We start from the raw sequence: 27,553 nt of genomic DNA on the forward strand, positions 1-27,553 counted from the left end.
TAGTGATTATGGAGATTAAAAAAAATGGAATCAAATGGCTTTGGATATCTCTGAGAATGGAAGAGTTTTAGAGAGGTAGCCATAAAGATGAGGAGGTAAACAGATGAGAAAACAGCGGATATTCTGGACAACCTAGGTTTGAAGTGATAGTGACCAAACAAAGGGCAGTCCAGAGATGAAGTTTTCTTTTGATTTGATGTTTATTTTGTTTTTATACTTTCAGTGCTATTGTTTCAGCTTCCAGTGAACTTTCAAATTAAACATTTTGTTTGGACTTCATGCCCTCTTTTTAAGTCTCTTCTTTCATATAGGATAGGGGAAATGGTAGTTTCATAATATAGTGGTTTAAAACTAAAATTTATTTTGTATTTTAGCAGTGCTTAGGGATCAAAACCCAGGGCCTTAAACATGCTAAGCAAGTATTCCAGCAGTGATCTACATCCCCACCTCTAATTTATTTATTCATTTGTTTGTTTTTTGAGACAGGGTTTCTCTGTGTAATTTTGGAGCCTGTCCTGGAACTCACTCTGTAGACCAGGCTGCCTTGAATTCATAGAGATCCGCCTGCCTCTGCCTCCTGAGTGTTGACATAAAGGTGTGCGCCGCCACCACCACATGGCCTTTACTTTTTTTTTTAAGGGCTGTTGAAAGGGCTTGGGAAATGGCTCAGTGGGTAAAGTGTTTGCCATGTAAGCATGAAAAAACGGAGTTTGCTCTACAGCACTGTGTAAAAGCCAAGAATGGTGGTAGGCATCTGTAATGTCAGCAACAAGGACTTGGGGTGGCGTGTTGACAGACAGATTCCTAGAGCTCATTGGCCATCCTGTCTCTGGACAGGTGACTGAGATCCAGGTATCTTGGGAAGTAAGGTGAAGATGAAGGTGAAGGCAGAAGACACCTGGTGCTGACCTCTGGCCTACGCATACACAGACATGTGCACAAACACATGACCTCTGGTCTGCACATATGCACACGTGTACACAATAACACATGCAAAAAATGGCTGTTGAGAAAACTAAAGAGGTAAAAGCATTACTTTTAGGTTCTATTTCTTAAGATGTTTTACTTCACGGTGAGCCAAGAACAACTCCGGAACTAACATGCTTTTCAAACCACAGTAGCACCTTCCCACAAATTTTTTTTTTTTTTTTAACCAGATGACTCTTTCTGAGTCATACACAGATGCTGGATGCAGAGCTGGGTCATGGGTGGTTCAGGAATGTATTAAAGGTACTGCCAGGGTTCATGCAATTAAGTGGTATCCACCTTACTACCCACATGTACTAAGTCAGAGAGAAAATACTGCCCAGTTAGCAAACATCAGAGGCATTCTGGAAACCCCAGACAGTGGCCCGCAGCTGGCATTCTGTTCTACTGTCGATGTAAGTATGAGACTAGGTTGCTCTGGATCAACTATGAATGACCTGGAACATGGATTTCCGTTACTCCGAATGATATATTCCATCATGGAAGCAGTTACAGAAAACTTTTACAGTCACAGAACAAAAAAGGAAAGTCATAAATTAGTGTACATACTACTTACATTGATAAGAAATATCAGGCAAGTGAATCACAACACGTTGGGGACAAATTTCTTGTGTAGATTTCAGATGTTATAATATACTTGGCATTTGGATTGATGGGGTGCTACTAAACCTCACTAAGACACATCCTGGGAAGCTTAAAACTGATAAACTAGGAGGATGTTAGGCCAGATATAGAAATTAAGACAGCTGGCGAAAAGGGGCTTGTAACATCCATAGATTTTGGTTATGGACCTGCAGCATTCCATCTCCCAATAATTATGTTCTAGTTAAGTCCAGGTCAAGCAAGCAATCTATAGGATATATACTGTAGATACAGCTTCTTCAGAGGACGTTTCACACTGCCATATCATCTCCACAAATCCACATTCTTCCATTATAATTCTATGATGGTAAACACTTTACTTCATCACTTCTAGAGAAGAGGAGTCACTTCTGCTCAAGGCCTTTTTGCCCCATACCTTCAAAATCTTCCTGTAACAAGGTGAGGAAAAGACTTTCTTGAGCCTTGAGAGAAAGTGGTCTTTTTTCTTTGTTTTTTGAGATAAGAAAGCCAAGATGATGAAGAGATGACTCAGTGATTAAAAGTGTTAGCTGTTCTTGGAGAGAATCTGGGTTCAGTTCTCAGCAGCTGGGACTATATAGTGGCTTAGAACTGTCCACAACTCTGCTTCCAGATTCCCAGTTACGAACTTGAGCCCTCTTCTGCTCTACAAGGGCAACAGACATGAACATAGTACAAATACATGCACACAGTAAACTATTCATAAAATAAAATCTCGAGCCAAATGATGACTCTAACATAAGCAGGTTTACTAAAAGAAGGAGGGTGGCTTATTTGAGAGAATGTCCTTGTTAGGGACTATTTAAGTAGCCTGTGCGTTACTGTCAAAAGATTCAGGAAAAAAATATGCAAGAGAAAGGCAAATGTAATGAAACACTGGTCAGGAAATATGGCTCAGAATAAATAGGAAAAAGTTGTAACTTTTCTGTTATTCCTGAAATGATTTCAAGATAAAAAGTTATTTTTTTTTAGAAAATCATATTTAAAAATATCATTCCCTAAGTCTCCCCACAGACGTAGTATACGAATCACTTCCCACAAGTATACTGTTAATATGTAAAGGTGAAGGTTGATTTGGTGACTCAGATTTAGAGCTGTCTCTCAGACGGAAATTTCAAAGGACATGAGTATTCCATGCTGTTGTTTCCATAACAACCCCAGCCTTCACCTACTTTTCTTAGCATTTTATTTCACTAGAATGGTTGCATAAAGTTTAAATTTGTTTCAAGTCAAAGCATTAATAAGGCTTTAATCAAATTTAAAAAGAGGAAACCTTAAGTGTATTGATTATTTAGATGGAATTATTTTAGCAGCCTTTTGAACCTAAGCAGAAGACCATTTTTATTCCTTAGATCTCTTAGGTCATTTGTATTTATATGAGGATGTTTCTGTTCTCAGTGCATTTCTGTGTCTTTGTTGTATCTTTGTGACTAAAGGATACTGTCCTAATTGACCATCCAATTACTTTAGAAGCTAAGTTACCTGATGGCCAAACTGCCATTCTGTTTGGAGAAGCCTGTCCCTGCCCCCCCCCCAAGAAAGTCTTTCTGAGGAAAGATTATGTAGGTATCTGGCTTGTGTTTGACATTTATGCCCAGTTTCATTGAATCACAACAACAGCCCAATGTACCAAGATAGTGGCCCCTTCACTGTGACTTGGATATGATTTGTTTCTCCTAAAGGTTAATGTGTTAGAAGCTTGACCCCAGTTTGGCAATATAGAAGATGCTAGCATCTTTAAGGAAGTGAACCCTTAGGGCACATCCTTGGGTCACAGTTTTCTCAATAAAATTAAAGTAGCTCTCATAGGATACTTGATGCTCTCTAAAGAACAGTTACAAAGGAGCCCAGCTGAATTACTCTGGCTTCCTGTAAATGGAAACTGTGCTTTTGTTTCCTGGCTGCCCAGACCCAAATAATCACACAGAAACTATGTTAATTACAACACGGTTTGGCCAGTGGCTTAGGCGTATTCTTAGTTAGCTCTTACATCTTAAATTAACCCATTCCTATTAATCTGTGTATCGCAGTGAGGCTGTAGCTTACAGGTAATGTTCTGGCATCTTTCTCCCTTAGTGGCTACATGGTGTCTCTTTGACTCTGCCTACTCTCTTTGTTCTGATTTCCTGCCTGGCTTTACTCTGCTAAGCTATTGGCCGAAACAACTTTATTTATTAACCAATAAAAGCAACACATATACAGAGGGACTCCCCACATCAGCTTTCTGCTCTATTGTGTGCTCATTCTTTTACACTGTTCCCATTGTAGTGAGTGAGACCACTTACTATGCAGTCCTCACAAGAGCTGACTGGTGCCATACCAGTGAACCTCCAGAACAGCTAAGTAAGCCTCTTTTCTTCACAAATATTCTGCATCAGGAATTTTTTGTTATGAAAAGTGTGAACTAATATAGTCTCTTTATAAATAAATCCCATAAGCCAGACGTGACAGTGCATGCATTTTAGTCCCAGCACTGGAGGCAGAAGCAGGTGGATCCCTATGAGTTTGAGGCCATCTTGGTCTACACAGTGGATTCTAGGACAGCCAGGGCTATACAGTGAGAGCCTGTCTCAAAATGGAAGGGGGGAGGGCGCAACAACAAAACAACACATCACTTTCCAAATTTCATGAAACTAATACTTAGAGCCAGAATTCAACCCAGCTGAATACAAAACTATCCCAAGTAACATTTTAGTTGTCCTTCAGAATTTTTTTTTCAGTTTGCCGTAACTATTGGGGCTTAGGGGAGTAAGCTAATTTTTGTGGCTTTTTAGCTATTCATTGAACATTAACCACTAAAAAGGTAAATACCATTCTGGTAAGGAAAATGTTTACCTCTGTAGTTCATGTGAGAAAATATAATTTGGAATTCATTCTTACCCTGTACAGATCTACCCATTTAAGCACCGTGGCGTGTGAGGGTGTGTAGACGGAGATGGGGAGAGATTATTGCATCATTGAGACAAGGATATAAAAATTTACTTCTGCAATTTCACCTCACAAAAATTTATGAATAGGTTAAACTGTAATGATAGATCTTTAAAACTATGGGCAATTTAATTCTGGGTATCAGGGGCTTAGACAGTTATCATTATTATATTAAATATTTATTTCCAAGATATGAATTATAATTAACAGGTCGAGATTTCTAAAATTAGCACTGACAAGATGGCTCTGTAACTAAAACCTGACAACCGAAGTTTGATCCCAGAACCTACCTGGTGCAGAGAACCACCTCCTTCCACATGTGTACCTCCTCCACACACATACAGTGAATAAATGTAATAAGAACATGTTTTTAAGATTTCTAAAGCTAGAACAACTTCTACATTGCATAAATTTAACAATTTGCAAGGTAAACATTTACATAGTTGGCAGACAAATGTGTTAGAAATGTAACCGTTTCACGGAATACCAGTTGTCAGTTCAGTTTGCTCAGATTACAGAGCACAGATTGCAACCAGGCTGGGAACACTTCTGTCTATCCAAATAGGAACCAACAGGCCTGCTGAAAGATCTAGATGGATAGATTTTGTTTTGTTTTATCATCCACTGCCCTTAAAAGTCACAACCATAATTTGTGAATCTACTATCTCCAGTAGTACAAGTCACAAAGAGAAACATATTCTTGTCCATGTTTGAAGCACGGTTAATAAAAGCTCAGGATTAGAAATTGGGATTCAACCTGAAGATCCGAAAAGTAAAAACAGCCAACCACTGGCTCTTAACCTCAACCTCAGTCTGAAATGGTGATCCTGCCTCCAGTAATCTCAGAATGAGACCATGTGTGAGAGAGCTGTCTGCCCCCATCTTATATTCCTTCCTAGGGCTGGGATTAAAGGTATGCACCACTGGGATTAAAAGTGTGTGTCACTGTGGCTACTGGGATTAAAGGTGTGTGTTATTGTGGCTACTGGAATTAAAAGTGTGTATTACCATAACCTGGTCTATAAGGCTGACCAGTGGGACTGTTTTCCTATCTTCAAGCAGTCTTTATTTATTAAAATACAATTGAAATGCCACTATACATGTTCATTTCCTACACCCTGAGTATACAGGTGGAAGATAAACAAGAAACGTGATTCAATTAGAAGTGACTGAGTTAAATGTATTAGTACTATTACTTAATTTTTAGTGAGTTATAATTCTGAGGAATTAATGAAAAGCAACACTTAGTTTCTATCTTTTAAAAAAAATTCCAAAATAATGAATCTCCAAGGATCATTCTGGTGTTGGTCTGATCTACTTCTAAGCATATATAGGTGGGAGTGCTGGTCTAGCTTGGACAAGCTAGTATCCCTAAACCATCTATCAAGGCAAGCCAGTAGAACTGTGCTGTATGCCATGTGCAGGATTGGAGGATGGCAGGGAGGATGGAAAATAATACAACGGCATATAATGAACATTTAATGCTATTGATTTCATTCCTTCTTTTTCAAAAAAAGCCTCTAGGTACATTTCAAAAACATACTTAGAGTAAATAGTCAGACTTTGTATATTCCTTATATTTATTGAATGATAATGTACTATAGGATCTCTTATTAGATCAACAGAACTGTAGAATTCTTCGATGGGTCCATGCATTGCTGTAGCTTTTCTCTAGTAAAGCCAGCTCTGTTATAATCAGGATTGAAGTCTCGGTTAAGTCAATTGATACCTTCTAGACAATTTTAATTTCCTATTTGTTGTAAGGAGGGGCTGCTTGTTCATCCCAGCCGCCCGGCTAACTTAGCCCCGAAATAACCACACAGAAACTGTATTCATTAAATCACTGCTTGGCCCATTAGCTCTACCTTCTTATTTGCTAACTCTTATATTAACTTAACTCATTTCTATTAATCTGTGTATCGCCACATGGCAGTGGCTTACCGGGTAAAATTTCCAGCATCTATCTCTGGCAGATCCATGGTGTGTCTCCAACTCTGCCCTTCTTTTTCCCAGCATTCAGTTTTGTCTTTCCTGCCTATCTAAGTTTTGCCCTATCAACAGGCCCAAAGCAGTTTCTTTATTCATTAATCAATACAAGCAGCACACAGAGGGGACTCCCACATCACCCATTGTGCCTCTGTCATCATCTTGTCCCCCCAGTAGTGCCAAAACTGTAACCCTAAATGGTAGCCTCATCCATTCCAAATGCCTTAACCTCATGTGAGGCCTTCCCCAGTGAAGGCGAAGGCGTAAGTCACAAGCAATCCCACACCAGTTTGGAATTACGATTAATAGAATGGTTATTTATTTAAAGGGGAAAAAACTTACAGATCACCGTCCCAGACAACAGCCCTTTGCACAATCAGGAAGGGAGTCTAGTCGCTGGAAGCGGAGCAGGAAGTAAGAGAGAGGAGAGGGAAGTGGCCACTTTTTTAAAGGGAGAGAGACCACGCCCCAATGGGCTGGTATCTCAGCGGCTATTGGCTAAAGGAGCGGGAGGAGCTCCTGCTACACCCCAGACTTCACCCAAAGGCAGTCATTTCCTCCCCTGAATTCCCATCCCACATTACCTATGTGTGTCTGGTGTCGCATTGTACTTCATTCTTGGGAGTACAGCTTAGTCAGTCTCTAAAATAATGAACCACTAGTTATTGGCTTTAATGCTGCCAACTCTCTGACAAAGATAGGGTTCTTGTAGTCTTCGTTATCTCAGGTCCTGGAGTTTGTATTCATCACAGAATTGATCTTGAAGGGGCTGGAGAGATGGCTCATCGGTTAAGAGCACTGGCTGCTCTTCCAGAGGTCCTGAGTTTAATTCCCAGCAACCACGTGGTGGCTCACAACCATCTGTAACTCCAGTTTCAGGGGATCTGAAACCCTCATACCAATGTCCATGAAATAAAATTTAAAAAAAAATTGATCTCAAAGGGTTTGACCTGAAATTTTCCAGACAGATTTCATGAATGTAACTTACTAGTCAAAAGGCAGAGGTGTAGTAGCCTCGCTTATTACTGCCCCCTCCCCCCCGCATCTGTCCTGATGCTTGGTTGGGACAGTGAGGAAACTAGGTTTTCATAGTTTTCTAAGAAAAGCAAAGGCAAATTTCCACAATCCAAAGGGATTTTGAGCGAGATGTTCTAGCGTTGCTGACTGCCTTGCGGCCTTATTTGTATTTATCTTTTCCCTCCCTTTTCTCTGCTGGAATTCACCAATTAGGTTAGGCTAGACAGCCAGCAAAACCCAGTAATCCTCTTGTCTCTACCTGCCTGGGACTGGAATTACCAGCCACACCACCATGCCACAGGTTTTTTTTTGGGGGGGGGGGGAGGTGGAGTTCTGGGGATTGAACTCAGGTCATCTTTACAAAGTGAACAGTATGACTGAACTCTCTTCCAGCCTCTTTAATATATATATATATATTATATATATGTAACTAGACATGTATGTTAACCACATTTAGATATCTTTAAGGCATACACACACATATAAATAAGAATCAGTCCTTAGAAATTTGGAATTTTATTCTAATTATTTTCATGGCAATAAAATAAAAACTTAGAATGTGTTTTTGTAGACTTTTTACTTTTTCTAACTTTATCTGGTTTAATCCAGTATAAATGGAGTAAATTAAAAACCTAGAGTTCATCTGAAATAGCTCTGTGAGTTAGGTATCCTAAGACAAAATTGACATATTGGAAGGATTGTCCATCTATAAGACCTTGCTACCAGCTTATTGTAAGTCCCCGTCTCAGGCCTCCATCTTTGGAGGCCCCGCCCCTGTGCCCGTCGAATCTTGACCCCTCCCCTGAGGAGTGCCAAAGTGGCCTGCCAAAACAAGGCACACTTCCCCCCCCAAGAGCGCAGGAATCCCATTAAAACCTGGATATTCTTTAGTTCGGCTTCTTGTGATTTGGCTTGATTGGGGTTTTTGGCGTTGGCAGAGAGCTCATGTTAAGAAATATTCCTAACACATATGACAGGTTTTTCCCTTCCTTTCCAAGCCTCATATTCCCCCTTTCCTTTGTTATGTGAAGTCCTCTAATATAGTGTTGATTCAGTAATAGAAATGTTTTGTTAATCAGGCAGGAAACATTAATTCTCTCATCTTTGGGCTTTGTGTTGTTTGTGGATTTTTTTGTAGTTTCTCATAATCAAGTTTAGGAAGTTCCCTTGTATTTCTAGCTGTCTAAGGGTTCTTATGAATGAGTGTTGAACTAAATGGGTTTTCTTTTATATTTGTTAAAATATTTATGGATGTAGTAAACTAATTGATTCCTGAGTGGTTATTAACCTCTAATTACTACAGTGAAGCTCATTTAAATTTATTATACTTTGTTATATTACTGAAATGGATTTATTTTTTCATCCATATTTGAATATTACAGACACTGTTGTATAGTTTTGTTTTCTTGATTTTTTCTTATCTGTGTTTGGATCAGTGTAACATTAGCATTTGATTAGGTAAGCATGTTTGTGAAGAACTGCCAGTAGCTAAGTTTGTACATTGGTAGCCAGGAGTTCATGGCTTGTTGCCTCTACATGCTTTGAACCCCAGCTTGCAAGAGACCCTGTCTCAAAAAATAAACAAATCTCTAATAGTTTGCAAAACCTATCAACACAAAAACTAAAGAACAGTTTCTAATAAGGTCCATCTTACCAACTACCAGTCACCAATTAGGAAAAGTGAATTTCTAACTAAGCAGAGTTTATGTATTAAAGCCCTAAAAACAGAGATAGATATCCTTGGATATTAGCAGGAATTTTAGAAACAAATCCTTAAAAAGCATGACTGAGAGATGTTGTCTAAAGAATACTGCATCTCATTCATCAGATTAGTAAAACATATCTGTACTCTCCTCCTTTACATCCTTATAGAAATTCAGCAGTGTGTTGTTTAAGGAATAATGATAAGGAAGAAAGTCTGTGTACACTGTACACTTGTCAGTACATATGAAATGTTTTTCTTAATATCTCCTTTCTCCCTCCCTTTTTTTTTTCTTTTTTTTTTTTTCTCTTTTCTTTCTATGGTTTATCTGTGTAGCCCTGGCTGTCTTGGAACTCATTATATAGACCAAGCTGGCCTCAAACTCACAGAGATCTGCCTGCCTCTGCCTCCCAAGAGCTGTGATTATGTGTGTGCCATCACAGCCGGCTTTAAGTTTCCTTAAAGATTTTATGTTAGGATGTGTATGGGTGTTTTGCCTACACCTATGTCTGTGTAACGCGTATGTACATTGTCTGTGGAAGACAGAAGGGGCATCATGTCTCCTGGAACTGGAGTTACATACTGTTGTGGGCCACCATAAGGTGCTAGGAATTAAACCCTGGTTCTCTGGGATAACACCCAGGGCTCTTAAGTGCCGAGCCTATTCTCCAGACCCTTAATATTTTTGATGCATTGCTGCTTGAAAATAGAAGTCCAGTTCTACACCATAAAAAGTAGAGTTCCAAAGCCCATCTAATGACATAGACGATTCCCACTGAATTTGAGAAAATAAATATTCAGGATTATATTCACAGTATATGATTGTATTCACCATGTCTCAGTTTTGACACAATTCTCAATTTTGTATTAAAGTATAGGCAAATGCAAATTCTAACAGTAGTTCTAGAGAGTATGATTAGGAGCATTTTGTTGTTGTTGTTTATTCCAAATGTTTTACTATAAGTGTAGTTACTTTGAAAAGATATACTGATTTCATTGTGTTATTTATTGTTTGGCAATTTCATGAAAATATATATTTTGATATTAGATGTATATGTTTTGATCATATTAAATCAAAATTCTCTCTCCCACCTCCCCCAGGACCAGTGTCTCCCATACTTCCTTTCCTCTCCCACCTTCATATCTTCTTTTTTTGATATACTTTTATTCTTTGAGAATGTCATACATGTATACCAGGTATTTTGATCATGTTCTCACTCCTTTCTCTAATTTTCTCAGACCCTCCTCGACACATCCTCTCTACCAATTTCATGTCCTCTTAATTTTTAATAACTCACTGAGTCCAATTACTGCTTATCATAAGTGCATGGCCAGACTACTAGTGATGGCCACACACCCAAAGAAAAATAACTCTCTTCCTCCACAGCCAATAGCTCCTCACCCAGACCACCGCATAACATGTTCCTCTCATGTTCATTATCATCTTCTGTTCCACCTCCTCCCTTTAAAGATAATCTACTTGTTCCAGCTGGTGTTGTTTGCATGCACATGGGTATGAGGCCATACACCGGAGCATAGGCAACTTTCAAGTTATCATAATCTGGAAGTGTGCTAATTTATACTGTTACAGTAATGGTGTCAACTCTCATTTATCTGTAAATATAGTCACCATGTTTCAAAAACTGTGACTGACTGCTATGTCCTCTTACTGTTATCTTAATGTTTTCTTTCTTTTTAACCCTTTATCAAAGGTTGAATTAATAAAAGGGAATTTACAGAGTGTGGGACTTACACTTCGTCTTGTTCAGTCAACTGATGGATATGCTGGGCATGTCATAATTGAAACCGTGGCCCCAAACTCACCTGCTGCCATTGCAGATCTTCAGCGAGGAGACCGGCTCATTGCAATTGGAGGTAATTACACACTGTGAAGTATGATGTGGTGTGCACAGAGAAACTACAAAAGAGGTTGGGGCTTTTCTCTCTTCCTTCTCCCTATATCTGAAACAAGCATTTGCTAGTTTTATAACAGAAAAGCATCATTATAAACAGAATTATAAATTATACCTTAATGCACTTGTAAAATGTTTGCCAGGTTAGTCCTAATCGCTAAGTCTTTAACATAATTTATCTGGAAAGCGCTTTACTAGAACTTGTCTAGTTTGCTCTCCCTTCCCTCCTCCTCCTCTGTGCTTACTATTGAATGTGAAATGAAGAGCAAGTTATCCCTTCCTGTACATCTGTCACCACTGTGACTCTAAAACGCTGGTATTAGCAGCACTCGCTTCTTGTTGTAGGACCAGAAAATTAGTAGGAGAGAGATTATATTCCTTGCTGAAGAGGAAGGGTACATCCAACACTGTTCTGAGGCTCGAATGCCAGTGGTTTGTTAGTGTGCTGGTATTCAGAATCCATCCCAAATCTGTGGTAAATATGTAACCTGCATACTGCATACCTTCCTGTAGGCTGGATTGTTGTAAGTAATAAAAATAAAAATCGAGGCAAATTATTTGCCTGAGTATATATACCTAACAATAGAACTCATCTGTGCACAGCAGCACAGAATAATCCAGGTCTTTTCAGACTTCATAGTACCTGGCCCACATATTGTAGGCTTTGAACACATAAAACTGGATATAATTATTCTTTTAGGATTATTGTGTTCTTTCAGGCTAAGACAATAAAGTAGTGCAGGTCCCAGTGAAAAAGTAGTTATCCTTGGTTATAGTAGAGAAACTGCTTTGACACTGAGGTAATGAGAACAACTCAGCTACGTACCTGGAGGTCAGTGAAGCCCCTCTGACCGTGGCATGCACAGTGCCCTTCATTCCACAGTCACCAAGCACTAGTAGTTAGAAGTCATTCTGATTCAGAAAACTTGGTGTAGGGTCTAAGAATCTGCATTTCTCTCTACTTTTTGATTATGTGGTTTGTGTTTTGCTTTTTTGTTTTGTTTGATTTTCAAGATGGGGTTTCTCTGTGTAGCCCTGGCTGCCCTGAGTGGCTGTCCTGGAACTTGCTCTGTACACCAGGCTGACTTTGAACTCAGAGATACACCTTCTGCCTCCCAAGTACTGGTGTAAAGGCGTGCACCACCACCACCTGCAGGTTGTTTTAGTGTTCCTGGCTCATGGACACTTAGGACATAGAGTAGACTCATCCATTACATAGCTGTCTGTATAAATATGAAAAGTTTGTCTCCTTCAGCAAAACCATGGTTCAATATAAATGCTTTTGCTTAATACATATTCTGTTTTGGGCTTACCTACATGTTTTATTTAAATTATTTCTTTAACTTTTAAATGTGCCTCTTAAGTTCTGTTTTTAATTGCACAAGCAGCAAACACCTATTATCCAAAATAAAAAGTCCAATCCATATAAATATTTAGAAAGAAAAAGCAAAAATTACCTTTTTAAGATACCCAACATTCATAAAAGTACAAATTTTATTGATTGAAAAGTCGGGTATTATACACATTTGCTGCTAAAGTTTCAAACATAACAAAAAAACTTTATTTTTTATTTAATGTGTATGCATATTTTATGTGCATGTATATCCATGCACCAGATGTATGTAGCATCTGCAGAAACCAATAGGAGGAGTCACCTTTCCTGGAATGAGAGATACAGAGGTTATGAACCACAACGTGGCTATTAGGAATCAAACCCCGTCCTCTGAAAGAGAAGCTCTCCTAACTGCTGAAGCCATCTCTCTAGTGCCATAGAAACCGTTTTTAGTGCCCCTCCTCATGTAAATAAATACATTCCTTGTCCCAACCATTGCACACAAATTCAAGTCCTACAGTATATTTTAGTAACTCTTATTTCTTTTAAAAGTCATAAACTTTGCCCTATGTTAATTGGTATTTCTTAAATAATTATAATTCATTTGAATTTACAATAGTTTTAATAATAGGAGAATAGTAGTAGTAGGAATAAGATTGACAAAATGCTATGTTTAGGTTCAAAATAGAGTTAATTTTGCTGCTTTCTAAATTTCTGAGCATGTTTGAAATATCCTGGAAGGTATTTGAAATATCCTGAAAGAAAAATTCAGATTCCAGATGAGCAAACCCTGGTATAGTGACCACCTTCACAAAGCACCCAAGATGATGTGAGGGCAAGTTTTCCCACAGCACAAATAAAGAAGTGAGATTGGGGTGAAACTTTTGTGTACTTGCTAGAGAGCACATTAGGTGACGCTTCATTTGTGCATGTGACAAGCTGCCGTACTTCTGGGATATAGTATTCCTGCATGACAGTAGTCAAGTTACTAAGCTGAGTCAGGAAGATCCCCGTGAGGAAGCGCATGGAAATTCAGAATTCCACTGGAAAACCTGGCAGCACTGGCGTCAGAGCAGAAAGGTCAGGTGAGACGTTGCAGTTCAAGGCTGTTTCTGACTATAGCTGAGGCCAGTGGTCAGGAGTGGAAGATAGAACTCCAAAGGCCAAGGGTCCAGAGCTCTGAGTTGGGATTGACAGCTCAGAGTACATGGAAGTCAGCTGTCTCCAGGGCAGTAGCAAGTTGATTTGAGTCAGGACAGGACAATGTGCATTGTAATCAACTTGTTTACCTTGAAAGCATCTTACCTCTTCTCTTCCCTTCTTAGAGAGGTTGATCGTCATGTATACGGCTAATCAACAGGATCTGTGAAAGGGTCTGTTATTTATAGTGTAATATTCTGTTTCTTTTATTTACTTCAGACATTGGTTTCTAAATTTGAATCATTTGCTTACAAATCCTGGAGTTATTTGAGAATTTTCTTCAGTAAAATGACTGCTTTCCATCATTCAAAGTGTGGTTTACCCCTTATTAAACCTGTTTAAATAGGTCTCTGCTCACTTCAGCAATTCAACTGGGACATATTATTGTTGAAGCCAAGAGGGAATGGGAAGCTGCTAGAAATTAGCAGCTGCTCAGGATTTTTGTATCATCCAGGAAACAGTAGTTCCAGGCACCCTGTGCTGATTAAATTCAAAATTTAAGTGAAATATTTTTTGAGGTTTCCTTATTGCTCTTCCATTTATTAAGTAATCATGAGGTAAAGGCAGTGTAGGTAAGTCTTATTTCAGTAATTTGCATGTTTTCCCCTTTGAATCTTAACCAGGTGTGAAAATCACATCGACACTGCAGGTGTTGAAGCTTATCAAGCAGGCTGGTGACCGAGTCCTGGTGTACTATCAAAGACCTGTCGGCCAGAGTAACCAAGGGGCCGTGCTGCAAGACAGTTTGGGCCAGTTGGAAGAAAACTTTTTGTCAAGTGCCTGCCAGCCAGGTTATGAAGAAGAAGCTGCTGGGTTGCCAATGGATACTGAAAATAGAGACCTTGATTCAGAATTTGAAGACTTGGCAAGTGATGTCAGAGTACAAACAGAGTTCAAAGAGGAGGCACAACCCTTGAGTCCCAGTCCCAAGCGCACTCCAACAACGCTTTCTATTAAACCCCTTGGCGCTATATCCCCAGTTTTAAATCGAAAATTAGTTTCAGGAATCTATCCACCACCACAAAAGCTTCCATCTAAAGAAGGAAATAAACCATCAGCTCTAAAAACTTCAGAGGCCACAGAAGCAGCACCAGTGTCCAAACCCCAGGGATCCACTTTCAAACCACCTGTGCCACCACGACCACAAGTGAAAATTGCTTTGCCTTCCACTGACACTCCAACCCAGGCAGACCCGGATGCTGTTGAGAAGCCAGAGAAGGTGCTGCTCCCTCCTCCTCCTGCAGAGAAGCCTGCTGAAAAGCAAGTAAAGAGCGTGGATCATGGGGAAGATGGGGCAACAGGTAAGCTGTCTTCAGCAAAGCAAGAAGTAGTAAAAGATGTTACTTCAGAAAGTTCTGGTCCTACTAAGGACACTTCGGATGACCATCAGATGTGGGAATCATCAGAGGTTCTTTATCGTAATAAGGTGGGAAAGTGGTCAAGAACCAGAGCATCCTGTTTGTTCGACATAGAAGCCTGCCACAGGTACCTGAACATTGCACTGTGGTGCAGGGATCCTTTCAAGTTAGGAGGCCTCATCTGTTTGGGGCATGTTAGTTTAAAACTTGAAGAGGTGGCTTTAGGTTGCCTGGCTACATCAAACATGGAATACCTTTCAAAGTTCAGACTGGAAGCCCCTGCTCCTAAGGCCATGGTCACTAGAACTGCACTGCGCAATCTGAGTATGCAAAAGGGCTTCAACGACAAATTTTGTTTTGGTGACATTACTATTCATTTCAAATATTTGAAGGAAGGAGAACCAGACCACCACATCGTTCCTAACATAGAGAAAGAAAAAGAACTTCATTTGATTGAGGAAGTTTCATCACTCCCTAAAGAGGAACATTTTGTGGGGCAGATGAGTTTGTCAGAAAATAAACATAGTTTCCAGGATACTCAGTTCCAAAACCCAACTTGGTGCGATTACTGTAAGAAAAAAGTCTGGACAAAAGCTGCTTCCCAGTGTATGTTCTGTGCTTATGTTTGTCATAAAAAATGTCAAGAAAAGTGTCTGGCTGAGACGCCTCTTTGTGGAGCAACTGAGAGGCGAGTAGACCGGACCCTGAAAAACCTCAGGTTGGAGGGACAGGAACCACTCATGGGCCTTCCCCCTCGTGTGGAGATGGAAGCTAACAAGTCAGTTCATAAAACAACAGGCTTGACAAGGCACATTATTAATACTAGCTCTCGTTTACTAAATTTGCGTCAAGTCTCTAAAACTCGTGTTTCTGAACCAGGAACAGATCTTGTGGAACCATCACCAAAGCACACACCCAACACATCAGACAATGAAGGAAGTGACACAGAGGTGTGTGGTCCAAACAGCCCTTCCAAACGAGGGCACGGTGCAGGAATAAAGTTGGTGAGAAAGGAAGGTGGGCTGGATGACAGTGTTTTCATTGCAGTGAAGGAAATCGGCCGTGATCTGTACAGAGGCTTGCCAACAGAAGAAAGGATCCAAAAGCTAGAGTTCATGCTGGATAAACTGCAGAATGAAATCGATCAGGAGTTGGAACACAATAATTCCCTTGTTAGAGAGGAAAAAGAAACAACCGATACAAGGAAAAAATCACTTCTTTCTGCTGCCTTGGTTAAATCAGGGGAAAGACTACAAGCTCTGACACTCCTGATGATCCACTACAGGGCAGGCATTGAAGACATTGAGACCCTAGAGAGCTTGTCTTTAGACCAGCACTCGAAAAAGGTAAACAAGTACACAGACGATACGGAAGAAGACCTTGATAGTGAAATAAGCCAACTGATCGACTCTCAGCCGTTCAGCAGCATCTCGGATGACTTGTTTGGCCCATCAGAGTCTGTGTAGCAGACAAACTAAACTTTGAAGTGGTTGGGGACAAAATGGATCTGGCGTGCCACGGATACAGCCATGTTTCAGTTCTCTGGTGGTGCACTTTGGCCTGCTTCTGCAGTTGCTTGCTTGTATAAGAATGAAAGGTGGTTTTCCAGCAGAAACATGACGAGCTCACCAAACTGGTTGTTTTGGATTGTGCTTATTCTTAATGGTTTTGGGGTTTATACTGGGAATTGGGTTTTATTAATTTATTTTTAACCTTTTCTAATTATGTAAGCTAACTTTGTGTTTATGTATTGTGATGTCTCACTGTCCTTTTTTTTTTCTTTCCTCCTGGTTATTGAATTAATGTTAAGTAAGATCCTGTCCAGATTCCTGAAATATTTTCATTCTCATTCATCACGGTTATAACAGCAGATTTGTTGCATGCCTAAATTGACAGCAGTAATCACTGAGGGAACAGAATTGAATCTTCTTTCTTCTATGTTTTGAGGTTTGTCAGCCGTACTTGCGTGAGGTTTTTGTTATATGGGGTTTGGGAGGATTTGTTTTGTTTTATTTTGTTTTGTTGTTGTTGCCAAATACAAATGAAAGCAAACCATGCAGCTTTAAAATGTTATGCTGATTTAGTTTTTTTTTACGTATATTGCTTGCTTCTTATGCTTCTGTGATATTTTTTAAAGCTTTTATGCAGTTGAAGTATAGTAAAATTATAGTAATTAGCTAAGAAGTTGCATTGAATAGAGGATAAATGCAAAATCTAGTTGGTGAAGAATTTTGTAGAGAGGATAACAAGATTTTATTACTGAAGAGTTACCAGTAGGATTTTGAAATATCTTTCAAATGTTGATGCTTTCCTTTTAAATGGAAGTTATGAACATTCATGATGATTTTTCATCTTTGGTTCTCCCATAGGAAATAAAGCATGTATAAGGATATTTAAATTTTCACAGGCTTGTTCAGAAAATGGCTGCATTGATAACTTGCTTCGTTTGAAAAAAAATTTTAATGTAGGACTATGCTGTGGAGGGCAATTATACAGAATATGTTTACTACACAAATCCTTTGGTGTCTGTGGCCTTAAAGGAATGTCAGTCATTCTGAATTATTTAATAATTCAGACCATCATCATTCATTGTAAAGAAAAATAAAAATAGACAGTGTGCATAGGATTTGGGACTAGTTCTCTAAAAATGAAGGCCTGCTGTGGTACTGGGTTCATCTAATGGATGCTAATAACACACAACTGAGAGAAATATGGGAGCTTGACCCCTATTGATGTATCTTTAAAAGTCCGAGCCTGGTATACCTATAGAATAGAAAAGCGTTTTTCCCTTTTACAATAACACTATGATAACACATAAACCAACTTAATTTAAAACTATGGAACAGCTCTTTCGCTGCAGGAAAATTTGTAGAATGATATAGTAGAGAGAATGGTCCAGTCTGTAGCTCAAACTCCAACAGGAGTTTGAGGCCAAGCTCTTGAGTGAGCACTGCAGCATAGGCAGGTCACAGAGGGTCACCCAGCACAGCTTCTCTGTCTCCGAAGGTACTTAACTCTACCTCACGGGGCTGTTGTGAGACAAACAGGAGCATAACTGCAAAAGTGCTTTGAACAGTAAAAAGCGGTGAACATAAAAGGTATTACTTACATGAGAAAAGCGTTGTTGCGTGTGGAAGGTTATTCTAGCTTTAAATTCAATAGCTAACTCTTGTTATTAAGTGAACACTAGGACACAAACTTTCTATCTGTGTAATCCCCACCCCACCCCTGCTTTCTACAACAAATCCCAGAAGCTAAAATGTTGCTCCACATCTTATGCTTGAAGCAATCTGCCTGATGTATAGCCATGTTTCATCTTGTAAACAGTAACTTGCCATTGCTGCCTGAAGGTGATGCGTCTGTAAGTGGCTGGTATGTATACAGATAAATCATGGAAGTTTTAGCGATGCCCAAGCATGCTCCTGCACTGACTTTGAAAGAGCTATAGAAGTAATGCAAAGCTTTAGTTCTAAGAATCTACTCATGCTTCAAAGTATTTATCTCTGTAGAACCACAATCATGGAAAGCTCGACAGTGCTGCTAATGGTGTTTGTAAAATAGGCCTTTAATATCGTGCAATATTTTTCTATTAGGAGAGACAGTAGAGGCATCACAGTTGTACTTTAGAGCAGGGAAGGAGGGGAAACTCCAAATACCCTAGAGCATAGTAAGGGATAAGGCTTCAGTTTAAAAGGTTGTATTATATGACATTACTCATGTAATCTTGCTGCCATGCTATGTTATCAATAGCTAAATAATAATAATAAAGACTACCACGGAAAATAAGAATATCTTCATTTGATGACATCTGAAAACAAGGTGATTGGTTCATCTCTGTGGCATTATACCTGATGTAATTGGCCATGCAGACAAGCTAACAATCCATTTTTACTAAACAAATTTGCAAAAGCATTCAAACTTTTACTGTTGCTACCTTACCTTTTGAAACAGATGTATGGATTTTTTTTCTAATGCTATAGCATGTGGTAATAAGCATAGTGAGACATGTCTCAGGAAAGAAAAATTGGACTGTTTAAAGTGTGTTCTCTTCATTGGTATTTAGATGAATGACTGGATTAGACAAAATGAACAACATCTTAGTATTTTGCAATCACAATGTGTATGTTTCTTTTTTATTTATTGTGTTGGCTCTTTGAGACAGTCTTTCTCTATAGGCCTGACTGTTGTGGAACTCATTGTATAGATCAGGCTGGCCTCGAACTCAACAGATATCTGCCTGCCTCTGCCTCTGGAGTGCTGAGATTAAAGGCATGTATCATCACATCCAGCTGTGCTATATTTAAGTTCTCTAAAGTAAGTTTGAAATCACTTCAATTTTTAAAAGATGCATTAATTTTCTAAATTGAGGTGATGGTTTTTCGTATCCCCTCCCTCCAAAAAAAAAAAAAAGCAAAGAACGGTGGAAAGGGGGATTACCTTCATCCTTCTTGATTCTTTTATGTTCCTCAAGGTCTGAGTAAAACAGTATGCCACCCTAATCCTGGAAACTACCATGTCTACCCCATTCAAAGTGATCCTAATTTCTAGATCTTCCAGAGCCTGTTCTGTCAAATGGTTTGCTGTCACAGCTCTCCTCATCAGATAATTTATCTGTTCACAGCAATTAGAACAGTTTTTGGACAGCTCACTGTTCTTCCACACTGATAGGCTATAGCAAGTCCTGTGTTTCATTTAAAACAGACTGTGGAAAGGCAAAGCGGACGGTTCACCCTAGCCTGGAGTGAGTTGTGCCTGGTGCCCGCAAATACAGAGAATGCTTTCTAATTAAACATGTACAGCCGAAACAGTGTGCATGTATTTTATTCCAGCAGCAGTGTTGATGAAATGGCTTATAAAGAATACAGGCAGGTACAGCACAGTGTTGGAGAAGATTTATTAAGTAACCTAGCTAAAGTGCAGCTAGGACAGAGAGATACACTTAGCAGTCAGAAGAAGTTTCGTATCCATTGCTACCTCACTAAGATTTGTGAATTACCAAGTACAAACAAAAGCAACCTCTACTTTGTGAAAATGTTCAGTTATAAGTTCTTTTTCTGGAACATGCACAGTATTTTTAAACACCCTATTTTCAGTCTTGTGTACCCAGGATATTAGTCATAATATGTGTTTATCTTCCCCTTGGAAACAAGTTATCATTTGCTCTCTAAAATGTTCTGAATGTTTTATTTTGTCTTTTTGCTGTGGAGTGGAGTAACTGGCATGCCTTTGCTAGTCATCCTTGATGACCCTCAGAACAGAAACGACCCCAGCATCAGTTATTGCATGTGGTACTGTGGGCAAGGAGAACTGCAGGCCTCTCTAAGCACAGTACTTCTAAAGCTGTCCTGACGAAGCGCAAGTCCCACCTTTTGATTTCAGTCACGTGAGAGTTCCTCTCCAGCCATCTTTCAGAGCTGCAGACCTTGTGACTATCCAGCAGTTTCATGAGTAGGAACCTGTTTCCCTCAAACACATGACTTCAAGTCACCAAGGTCCCACAGAAAGATTCATAAAGCAAAAGAAGTATTAGCCACTTTCCTAACGAATGTGTAATAGCCAATAAGGTTGAGGGGTTGTTGTCCTAAAGTTCACTTAATGTCCAGGGTTACACAAACACAATTCAGATTAACAAAACTGACAGGTATTTTTTTTTTTAAACAACTGCAGAGTTGACATGTACTATTTGAGACATATCCCACACTGTGTTTATATTCTGGGAGGCTGTAATCTCGTACAAAGCGCTACAGATAAGGTTCACTAATGCTGGCACACTGAAAAGGTACATCAGTGTTGGCATGCTTAGAAAAACTATTCTACTCCACACACAAGATGACACAGCAACACATACACATTTGTAGATGGGTTTTCTGCTCCAGAAAGGGAAAGTGCCCTGATCACCCTAGTATCTTTCTTAACATACTAATGTTAGACATGAACAATTTCATCCCTTCATCCTTGTTTGGAATTCATTTCTACATTGATAGGAACAACTTTTAGGAGTCTAAAAAATAAGAGCAACTCAAAATTAAGAAACCTCTAGAAAAACACTTGGATGACCTACAAGTAGATAAAGATGTGATAGTCTGATTGTTCACATAGCAGCTCGATAGCCTTTGTTTCCTTTCCCAAAACAGGAACTAGGTTTGGTAAATCATACCATGCTTAACCTTGCCAGTGTACAAATACATACTTTATTTTCACCCAGTAAGACTATTAAGTCTATATCTTTCAAAGAAGGCAACATTTGAGTTCTTTTCTCTACTTTCAGAACATTGACTTTTACCCCTTGTTGGCTTTAATGATTGTTGCCAATGACATGACACAGAAAACAGAATTTACAACCATCCATTTCCAGGTAGGTGGTGATAACAGAAAACCGATGCCAGCAAAGGTTTATGACTACGTCTGAAAGATGGCTGACACAACTTCTTGTCCTCTGTGCTTGAAATGACTAGCCTTTAACTCAGAAACACTGATACTAATTACACACTAAATAGTGACGCATTCAGTGCTGCCACATGACGATGCATGACTGTTTCTCAGACCTCTAGTTTCTTGTTGGAGAGTCTCAGATAATGTGTGCTTTAAACACTCATTACCAGTATTCAGAAAAAATACAAGACTTTTTTGTCCAAGTGTTCGTGAATGTAAGTTAAAAAATTATATTTGATTTGGATTCAAATATTTATACATTTACAATATACCTATTTCGTCAAAATATATTGTATAATATTTAATAAAACCAAATACATAAAATAAAGTTTTCAACACTATTTATACAAACCCCTAGAAAAGCTGCTTTTTCTTTATAAGGCTGTTGGCAGTCGGTCATAACCATGGAAAAGAAAGTATCACCTTTGGTTGTTTTACTCTTTGCCAGGAATGGATGATGTGATGAAGACAGCTCTGCACGAGTCATTTCACTGGAGACACTGATACACAGTTAGGCACTTGCCAACGTAGAGGGTCTCAGTCACTTTCAGATTCTTCATCCTCACCGATGGGATACGACTGGACATTATTCTGAGTGTACATTTTTGTTTTAATGGGGCAGTTGTGGTCCATGAGGATAGCCTGAAAGCAAAATACAAGTACATGAACTTCTCGCTTTGTAAAGAGACGATGGTTTTAACCCACTGCTGTTAATTGTTACTATTTTGAAAGCAATTGCCATTTCTTGACCTTCAAATCTCAAATTCTCCACTTAGTGAAAAGTTTTAGGTAATAGGCAAGAAGTAGTCTCTGGGATGTGTTCATTGTACCTGTTGTAGGTGGAAGTTGAGTTTTGTGAAACAAAGGATGGGTGGATTAGGTTCAATAAAAGTTAAACTGAGTCTTGTAAGGGTTGGGAGCTGGAGACTGCCACTAGAGGGAACTTCATGAAGATGTTTGAAGGGAACTCTTGTAAGAAATAGAGGGAATCGGAACTGAAATCCACTCTTACTCAACTATGGCTCTTGTTCGGATGATAACCACTTACACAGATTGTCTTACAATTTGTTAAGACTACATTTTGCCATGGCCCTTTAGTTTCCCAGGTCAAACATCCCAGGGCTTTGTTTACAAATGTGATGCTCAGACCATCTCTCTCCACATCCTAGCTGCCTTCTTTTTAGCACAAATGTATATGTAAAATACATTGCCCATAACTGCAAAAGGAAAAAATATCCACAAAAAAGTGATGCTTTCTTTCCAAAGCACCCTCAGCAAGAAGTACTGGCGTCACTATTCCTGCCCGCGTGGGCCAAGCCTGACATCCTGTCAGGAACATGGCTACAAGTAGACGAAAGCCTTAGCTTCACAATAAGTATAGGTGAGAAGTTGAGAAAGTAGGCACACAGGCTTAAAGAACTTCAACGGATATTCACCTCCCAGCCACTACAGCTGGTCAAGTCCTTTAGTGTGTTTGCATAGACTGTATCTCCATGTACATTTCAATTCAACTTTATGGTATCCAGCACAATACAATGCAAATGTGTAGTATAACTAGGGGATGGTTTTTTAAATGTACAATTAGTACAGTTGTTTTTTAGACACTTTGGCTTCACATTTGCCAAGTCTACAGATGAGAAGTTGTGGGTGCAGACAGCAACAGTGTGGCATAATGGTGCAGAGCAAGAGGCCAGGCAGCTCCAAGACCAATTCCAGTACAAACCAAATGAATCAGGTATGTCTTAGCAGTCTCCCACCTTTATGGGAACCATTCCCCCAAGGGATGTGTGCAGTCTGCAAATCTGAGTGGATTCAAATGTTCTGAGCCTGCCTGTGGCAGTCTATCTTGGTGTCTGTTCATTATCCCCGGTTCTGGTCCTGCAGATGTGATAAGACGCCACTCAGTGCTTAACCCTTTTATCATTTTCCTAGAGATTCTCAAGTGCTCAGATGTGTGACACAAAGATAAGGACTTATGTGACCCTAGTCGGGCTGTCATCTCAAGCCGCCAGCTTCAAACTCGGCTCCCCTTCCAATTATGCCGCTTGCTGAGTGAATTGATAGTTGTGCTTAAAGGATTTGATTATTAAAATAGTTGAGGTAACAGACATTGCATGTTTAAACCATTCTCCCTGTGTTACACAAAGGTTCAGCCTTTGGTAGCTAAAGGTAATCTCCCCCAGATTGTGTGCCCAGAGGTCATTATGGAGAAGGTCTGGGGCAAAGTGGAGAGGCTAAGTGAAATCCAGGTTCCTACCTTCACAGTGACTGCTATCAACAACCCCAGAGCACTGCCTTGGTTACGATACGTGGTGTGAGACTGTAGCAGTCATCAGCTGACATGGACTTCTAGGGCACCTACTGTGTTTCTGACCTTACCCTGAAGGTCCTATACCAGTGACAACTCCAGAGGTATGGACAGGTTCCCCAGGGTCACAGATGGAGGACTCACTGGAGCCTAAGGCTTAGCAGAAGTTCTTAGAGGAGATGGGAGCTTAAGTGAATCCTGAAACACAGGAAGGTTTGCAGAAGACAGGCTTGAATGAGCAAATCATAGGTTATGGAGGGTAGTAGGTAAAGCACTAAGTCACCATGGCCAAGGAGGTCTTAGGAGGCAATGGAGACAGCAGTTGGAAAGCACCACCAAAGCCAGGAGCACCAGGCATGAGCCTTGATCTTTATCTGGTCCACAGGCAGCAAAGCTACATCAAAGAGAGTGACCAGCACTGCCCTGTTCACAACCACCGTCATCTCTGCAGTCACCATTCACTTCTACAGGTAATCTTGAGAACTCCAGGACTGGAACACAGAATATACTCAACAAAAACTGTTCTGGGAGTTGCTGGGCATGGTAGCACATACCTTTCATCTCAGCACTCAGGAAGCAAGGCAGATGGATCTCGAGTTTGAGGCCAGCCTGATCTACACAGAGTTCTAAACCAGCCAGGATCCTGTCTTTAAAAGCTGCCCTGGGATTAGGGAGATATCTTAATGGTAAAGAAGTGTTTGCCTCCCAAGCATGAGGACCTGAGTTCAGTCTCTAAAACCCTCATTTTAAAAACTCCAGTGTGATGGTATACACTTGTTATCCCTGCACTAGAGAAATAAAACAGGCAACAAGATTTGGTGAGCTCTAGGTCAGCAGGAAACTCAAAAGCCAAGGTAGACACAGATCCTGAGGAACAACAACACCCAAAGTTGTCCTTGGGCCTCTATATGCATGGATTACTTGAACGTGCACACTTCATGTGCACCCACACATATACAGCAATGTACTGCAGAGTTCATTCCGACTGATTAAAGATATGGTGATCAGAACTTTTCAATACAGCTGATAGCCTGTGTGTTTCAGGCAGCTTTTTTTCATGAATATTGTTTCATGGCATTTACAACCTAGCTTCATGTCTTCTCCCAAAATCTTAAGTGGGCAGTAGTTTTACTTTTTAAAAAAATTATACATGGCTAAATATGCCAGATAGTGTGCCATGAAAAAGGAAGCATACAGCACTGAGCAGGTAACACAGGTACATAAGGGACAAGTGCCCAGTGGCCATGAAGCTGGCAGGGGATTTAGGCTAGCACTGCACATACCACAGGGGAGCAGAAGTGGAGAGAGGAGGGGTTGGCACCAAAGGCACGGCAAAGTCTAGATATATCCAAGCCTCTGCCATATACCTAACTCCCACCACTGTACGCAGAGCAAAGCTGGGGCGAAAAACAGACCAAACGAAGTAGAAAAGTAACAAAAATTCAGTGCTGGGCTGATGAATCAGTAAATGCACTTAGAAGGTGGGCACTCCAATCTCAGACTTGAGAGCATTCCAGTAGATTCATTCTATTTTTCTTAACTAGAAAAAAAAGCAATTCACTATGTATACCGTGTAAGTGCCCAGAAAAGAGACAGGTGTCTACAAGTAGATGATAATGTGCACCCCATGTATATCCTCATCTAGCCCATGGACAAGAATCCTTTCTAAGTGTAATGGAGTGCTGTGCATGCATATGTGTGCAGACTTTCGTGTGTGTGTGTGTGTGTGTGTGTGTGCGTGCGTGCACTTGTAAAGACCAGATGTTGACATCAGGTGTATTCATGCTTCACTTTATGTAATGAGGAAGGGTCTCTCATTTGAACCCAGAGCTTGCCAGTTTGGCTAGTGTAGCCAGCCAGGTTGCTCCAGGGATCCTCTGCTCTGTCTTCCTCGCTGAGGTTACAGGTGGGCCACCACATCTGCCTGACATTTACATTGGTGCTGGGGATATGAACTGGGATCCTCTTGTGGCAAGCAGTTTTATCTATTGAACTATCTCCTCAGCACTGAACTGGGGTCTGAGCTAGAAGGACCTTACACACCTTATACACTTAAAGGTGTCTGCTCTCCATAGGCCACTTCCTTTCCTGCCTTAGCAGAACCTTAATAAGACTAAAAGGCATGCATCGTACCCTTTAAAAATTATTTTTTAAACTTGAAAACCAAAAACCCATCTCAGAACTCAGCTAATCTCCCTGGGTATTTTGAGAAGTCAGGGTCCTGTGTCATTGTCTTCAGGTGTGCTCAAGTGGCAGTGTTGATACACCTTACATTTTAGAGACTGAGCAACAGGAGGACTTTCCCCTTTGCCTTTCTCAGAACATTATTTAAAAAAAAATGAATGGAAGAAAAGCTGTGGTGCTCACAACCAATTCACAGCCTACTGTGACTTTAAGCCTACAAAACACAATTGCATAGGTGGGCCTCACACAACCGCAGGGTGAGTGCCTGCAGAAAGTACTTAAGGAAAGAATATTTTGCTTGGGGTGGAATGCCTCATGGCCCCCATGTCTCTGACACTTGGTGGCTCATGATCTTGTACCTCAGCACTTGTGTGTGCTGAGGTTTCTCGAGTGAGTGTGATCTATTCCCCTTGGTGGCACACACCCTGCCACACTCCCCCTTATCATTAGAGGCTGCTGGCTTCCACCCACTCTTCAGCTCTGCTTGCACAATCAACAAACATCACCTGCTGGGCACCATCTCAGATGTTACCACCGCCAGTCAAATGTCATTCCTCCAATTACGGGCATTAGTTATAGAGAAATGCACATCGTAAGACTTAATGATTTATTTCAGTGGGCACTGGTTAAGAATTTTGACATTTTACAGTGAAGTGACCCTGAAACCTGTCATTCTTACTTCTTTGCCTTTCAGAATTGTCTCCTCCACTAACTTCAGTAATTTTTAAATGAACTAAAGCACTGGTTTAAGTGAAGAAAAAACTGGCTCTCTACCACCATTTTTTTCAAAACACTATGGTGACTGGCTAGGCAAATGCTTCTCACCTCCTACCATGCTTCACTTCCTCTCCTCACGCATGCAGGAAGCCACAGATAGATAACACAACAGCCACTAACGTCTGCTGTCTTGGTGCTGGTCGTCCACCCAGCAGAATCTGGGTAGCGAAAGGAAGCTCTTGCCTTGAAGAGCGAAGATGTTTGGGTGCTACCGCGTGAGCAGAGTAGAACACTGCTTTCAATGCCGCAGGAATGGCGCGTAGGTGACCCTGGGGACAGTCATGCTGAGACTCTCATCTAACAACACTTCTGTGAGGTGTTATCCTTTCCCAGTGTGATGGAGAAGACTGTGGGGAGCCAGTGCAGCTGCCCCCAGGCCCTTGCCAGCCCTTCACCATCCCTAAGAGTCTTCACTGTCTCCTGGGTGACAGAAACATTTACTGATAATTCAATTTCTTTAGTCAAAAAGGTTGGGGAGTAACCGTCATTCAGCCGTAATCAAATTATTGATAATGTGGCCACAGAAAGGTTTCCAGCGCTGTGTGGGGAGTCTTCTATCCACTCTGAAGGATATGGGCTCAGGTCAGCAAACAGAGGTGCCACAGCCATGCACACAACCAGGGTAGAAGCAAGAAGTCAGTGAAGGAGCCACGCTTCCACCCAAGGATCTCCACATCACCCCCTCCTTCCCTACCAGTGTGGAGCATCTTGTGTTTTAACAAATAAAGCTTGCCGAAGATCAGAGTACAGAACCAAGCCACTAGAGGCCAGGCAGCAATGGCACACACCTTTAATCCCAGGACTCAG

General features: G+C 40.4%; 2 protein-coding genes across 4 annotated transcripts in view; one reads left to right on the top strand and one right to left on the bottom strand.

The window, feature by feature from the left end:
* Window positions 1–19,528, top strand: part of Pdzd8 (PDZ domain containing 8) — a 62,093-nt gene extending 42,565 nt beyond the window's left edge. The window contains exons 4-5 of the mRNA XM_050145160.1: window positions 10,954–11,116; window positions 14,311–19,528. Of these exons, the coding sequence (XP_050001117.1) occupies window positions 10,954–11,116; window positions 14,311–16,511 (2,364 nt within the window). The 3' untranslated portion in view covers window positions 16,512–19,528. The remainder of the gene's footprint in view (window positions 1–10,953; window positions 11,117–14,310) is intronic.
* Window positions 18,679–27,553, bottom strand: part of Slc18a2 (solute carrier family 18 member A2) — a 33,898-nt gene continuing 25,023 nt past the window's right edge. For all 3 annotated transcript variants that reach the window (XM_050145180.1, XM_050145173.1, XM_050145186.1), the window contains exon 16: window positions 18,679–22,119. In XM_050145180.1, coding sequence (XP_050001137.1) covers window positions 22,015–22,119 — 105 coding nt within the window. In that variant the 3' untranslated portion in view covers window positions 18,679–22,014. The remainder of the gene's footprint in view (window positions 22,120–27,553) is intronic.

The sequence above is a fragment of the Alexandromys fortis genome, unplaced genomic scaffold (assembly GCF_014885135.2).
Source record: "Alexandromys fortis isolate MF-2015 unplaced genomic scaffold, M_Fortis_MF-2015_v1.1 scaffold_16, whole genome shotgun sequence".
In the NCBI taxonomy this organism is placed as follows: domain Eukaryota; kingdom Metazoa; phylum Chordata; class Mammalia; order Rodentia; family Cricetidae; genus Alexandromys; species Alexandromys fortis.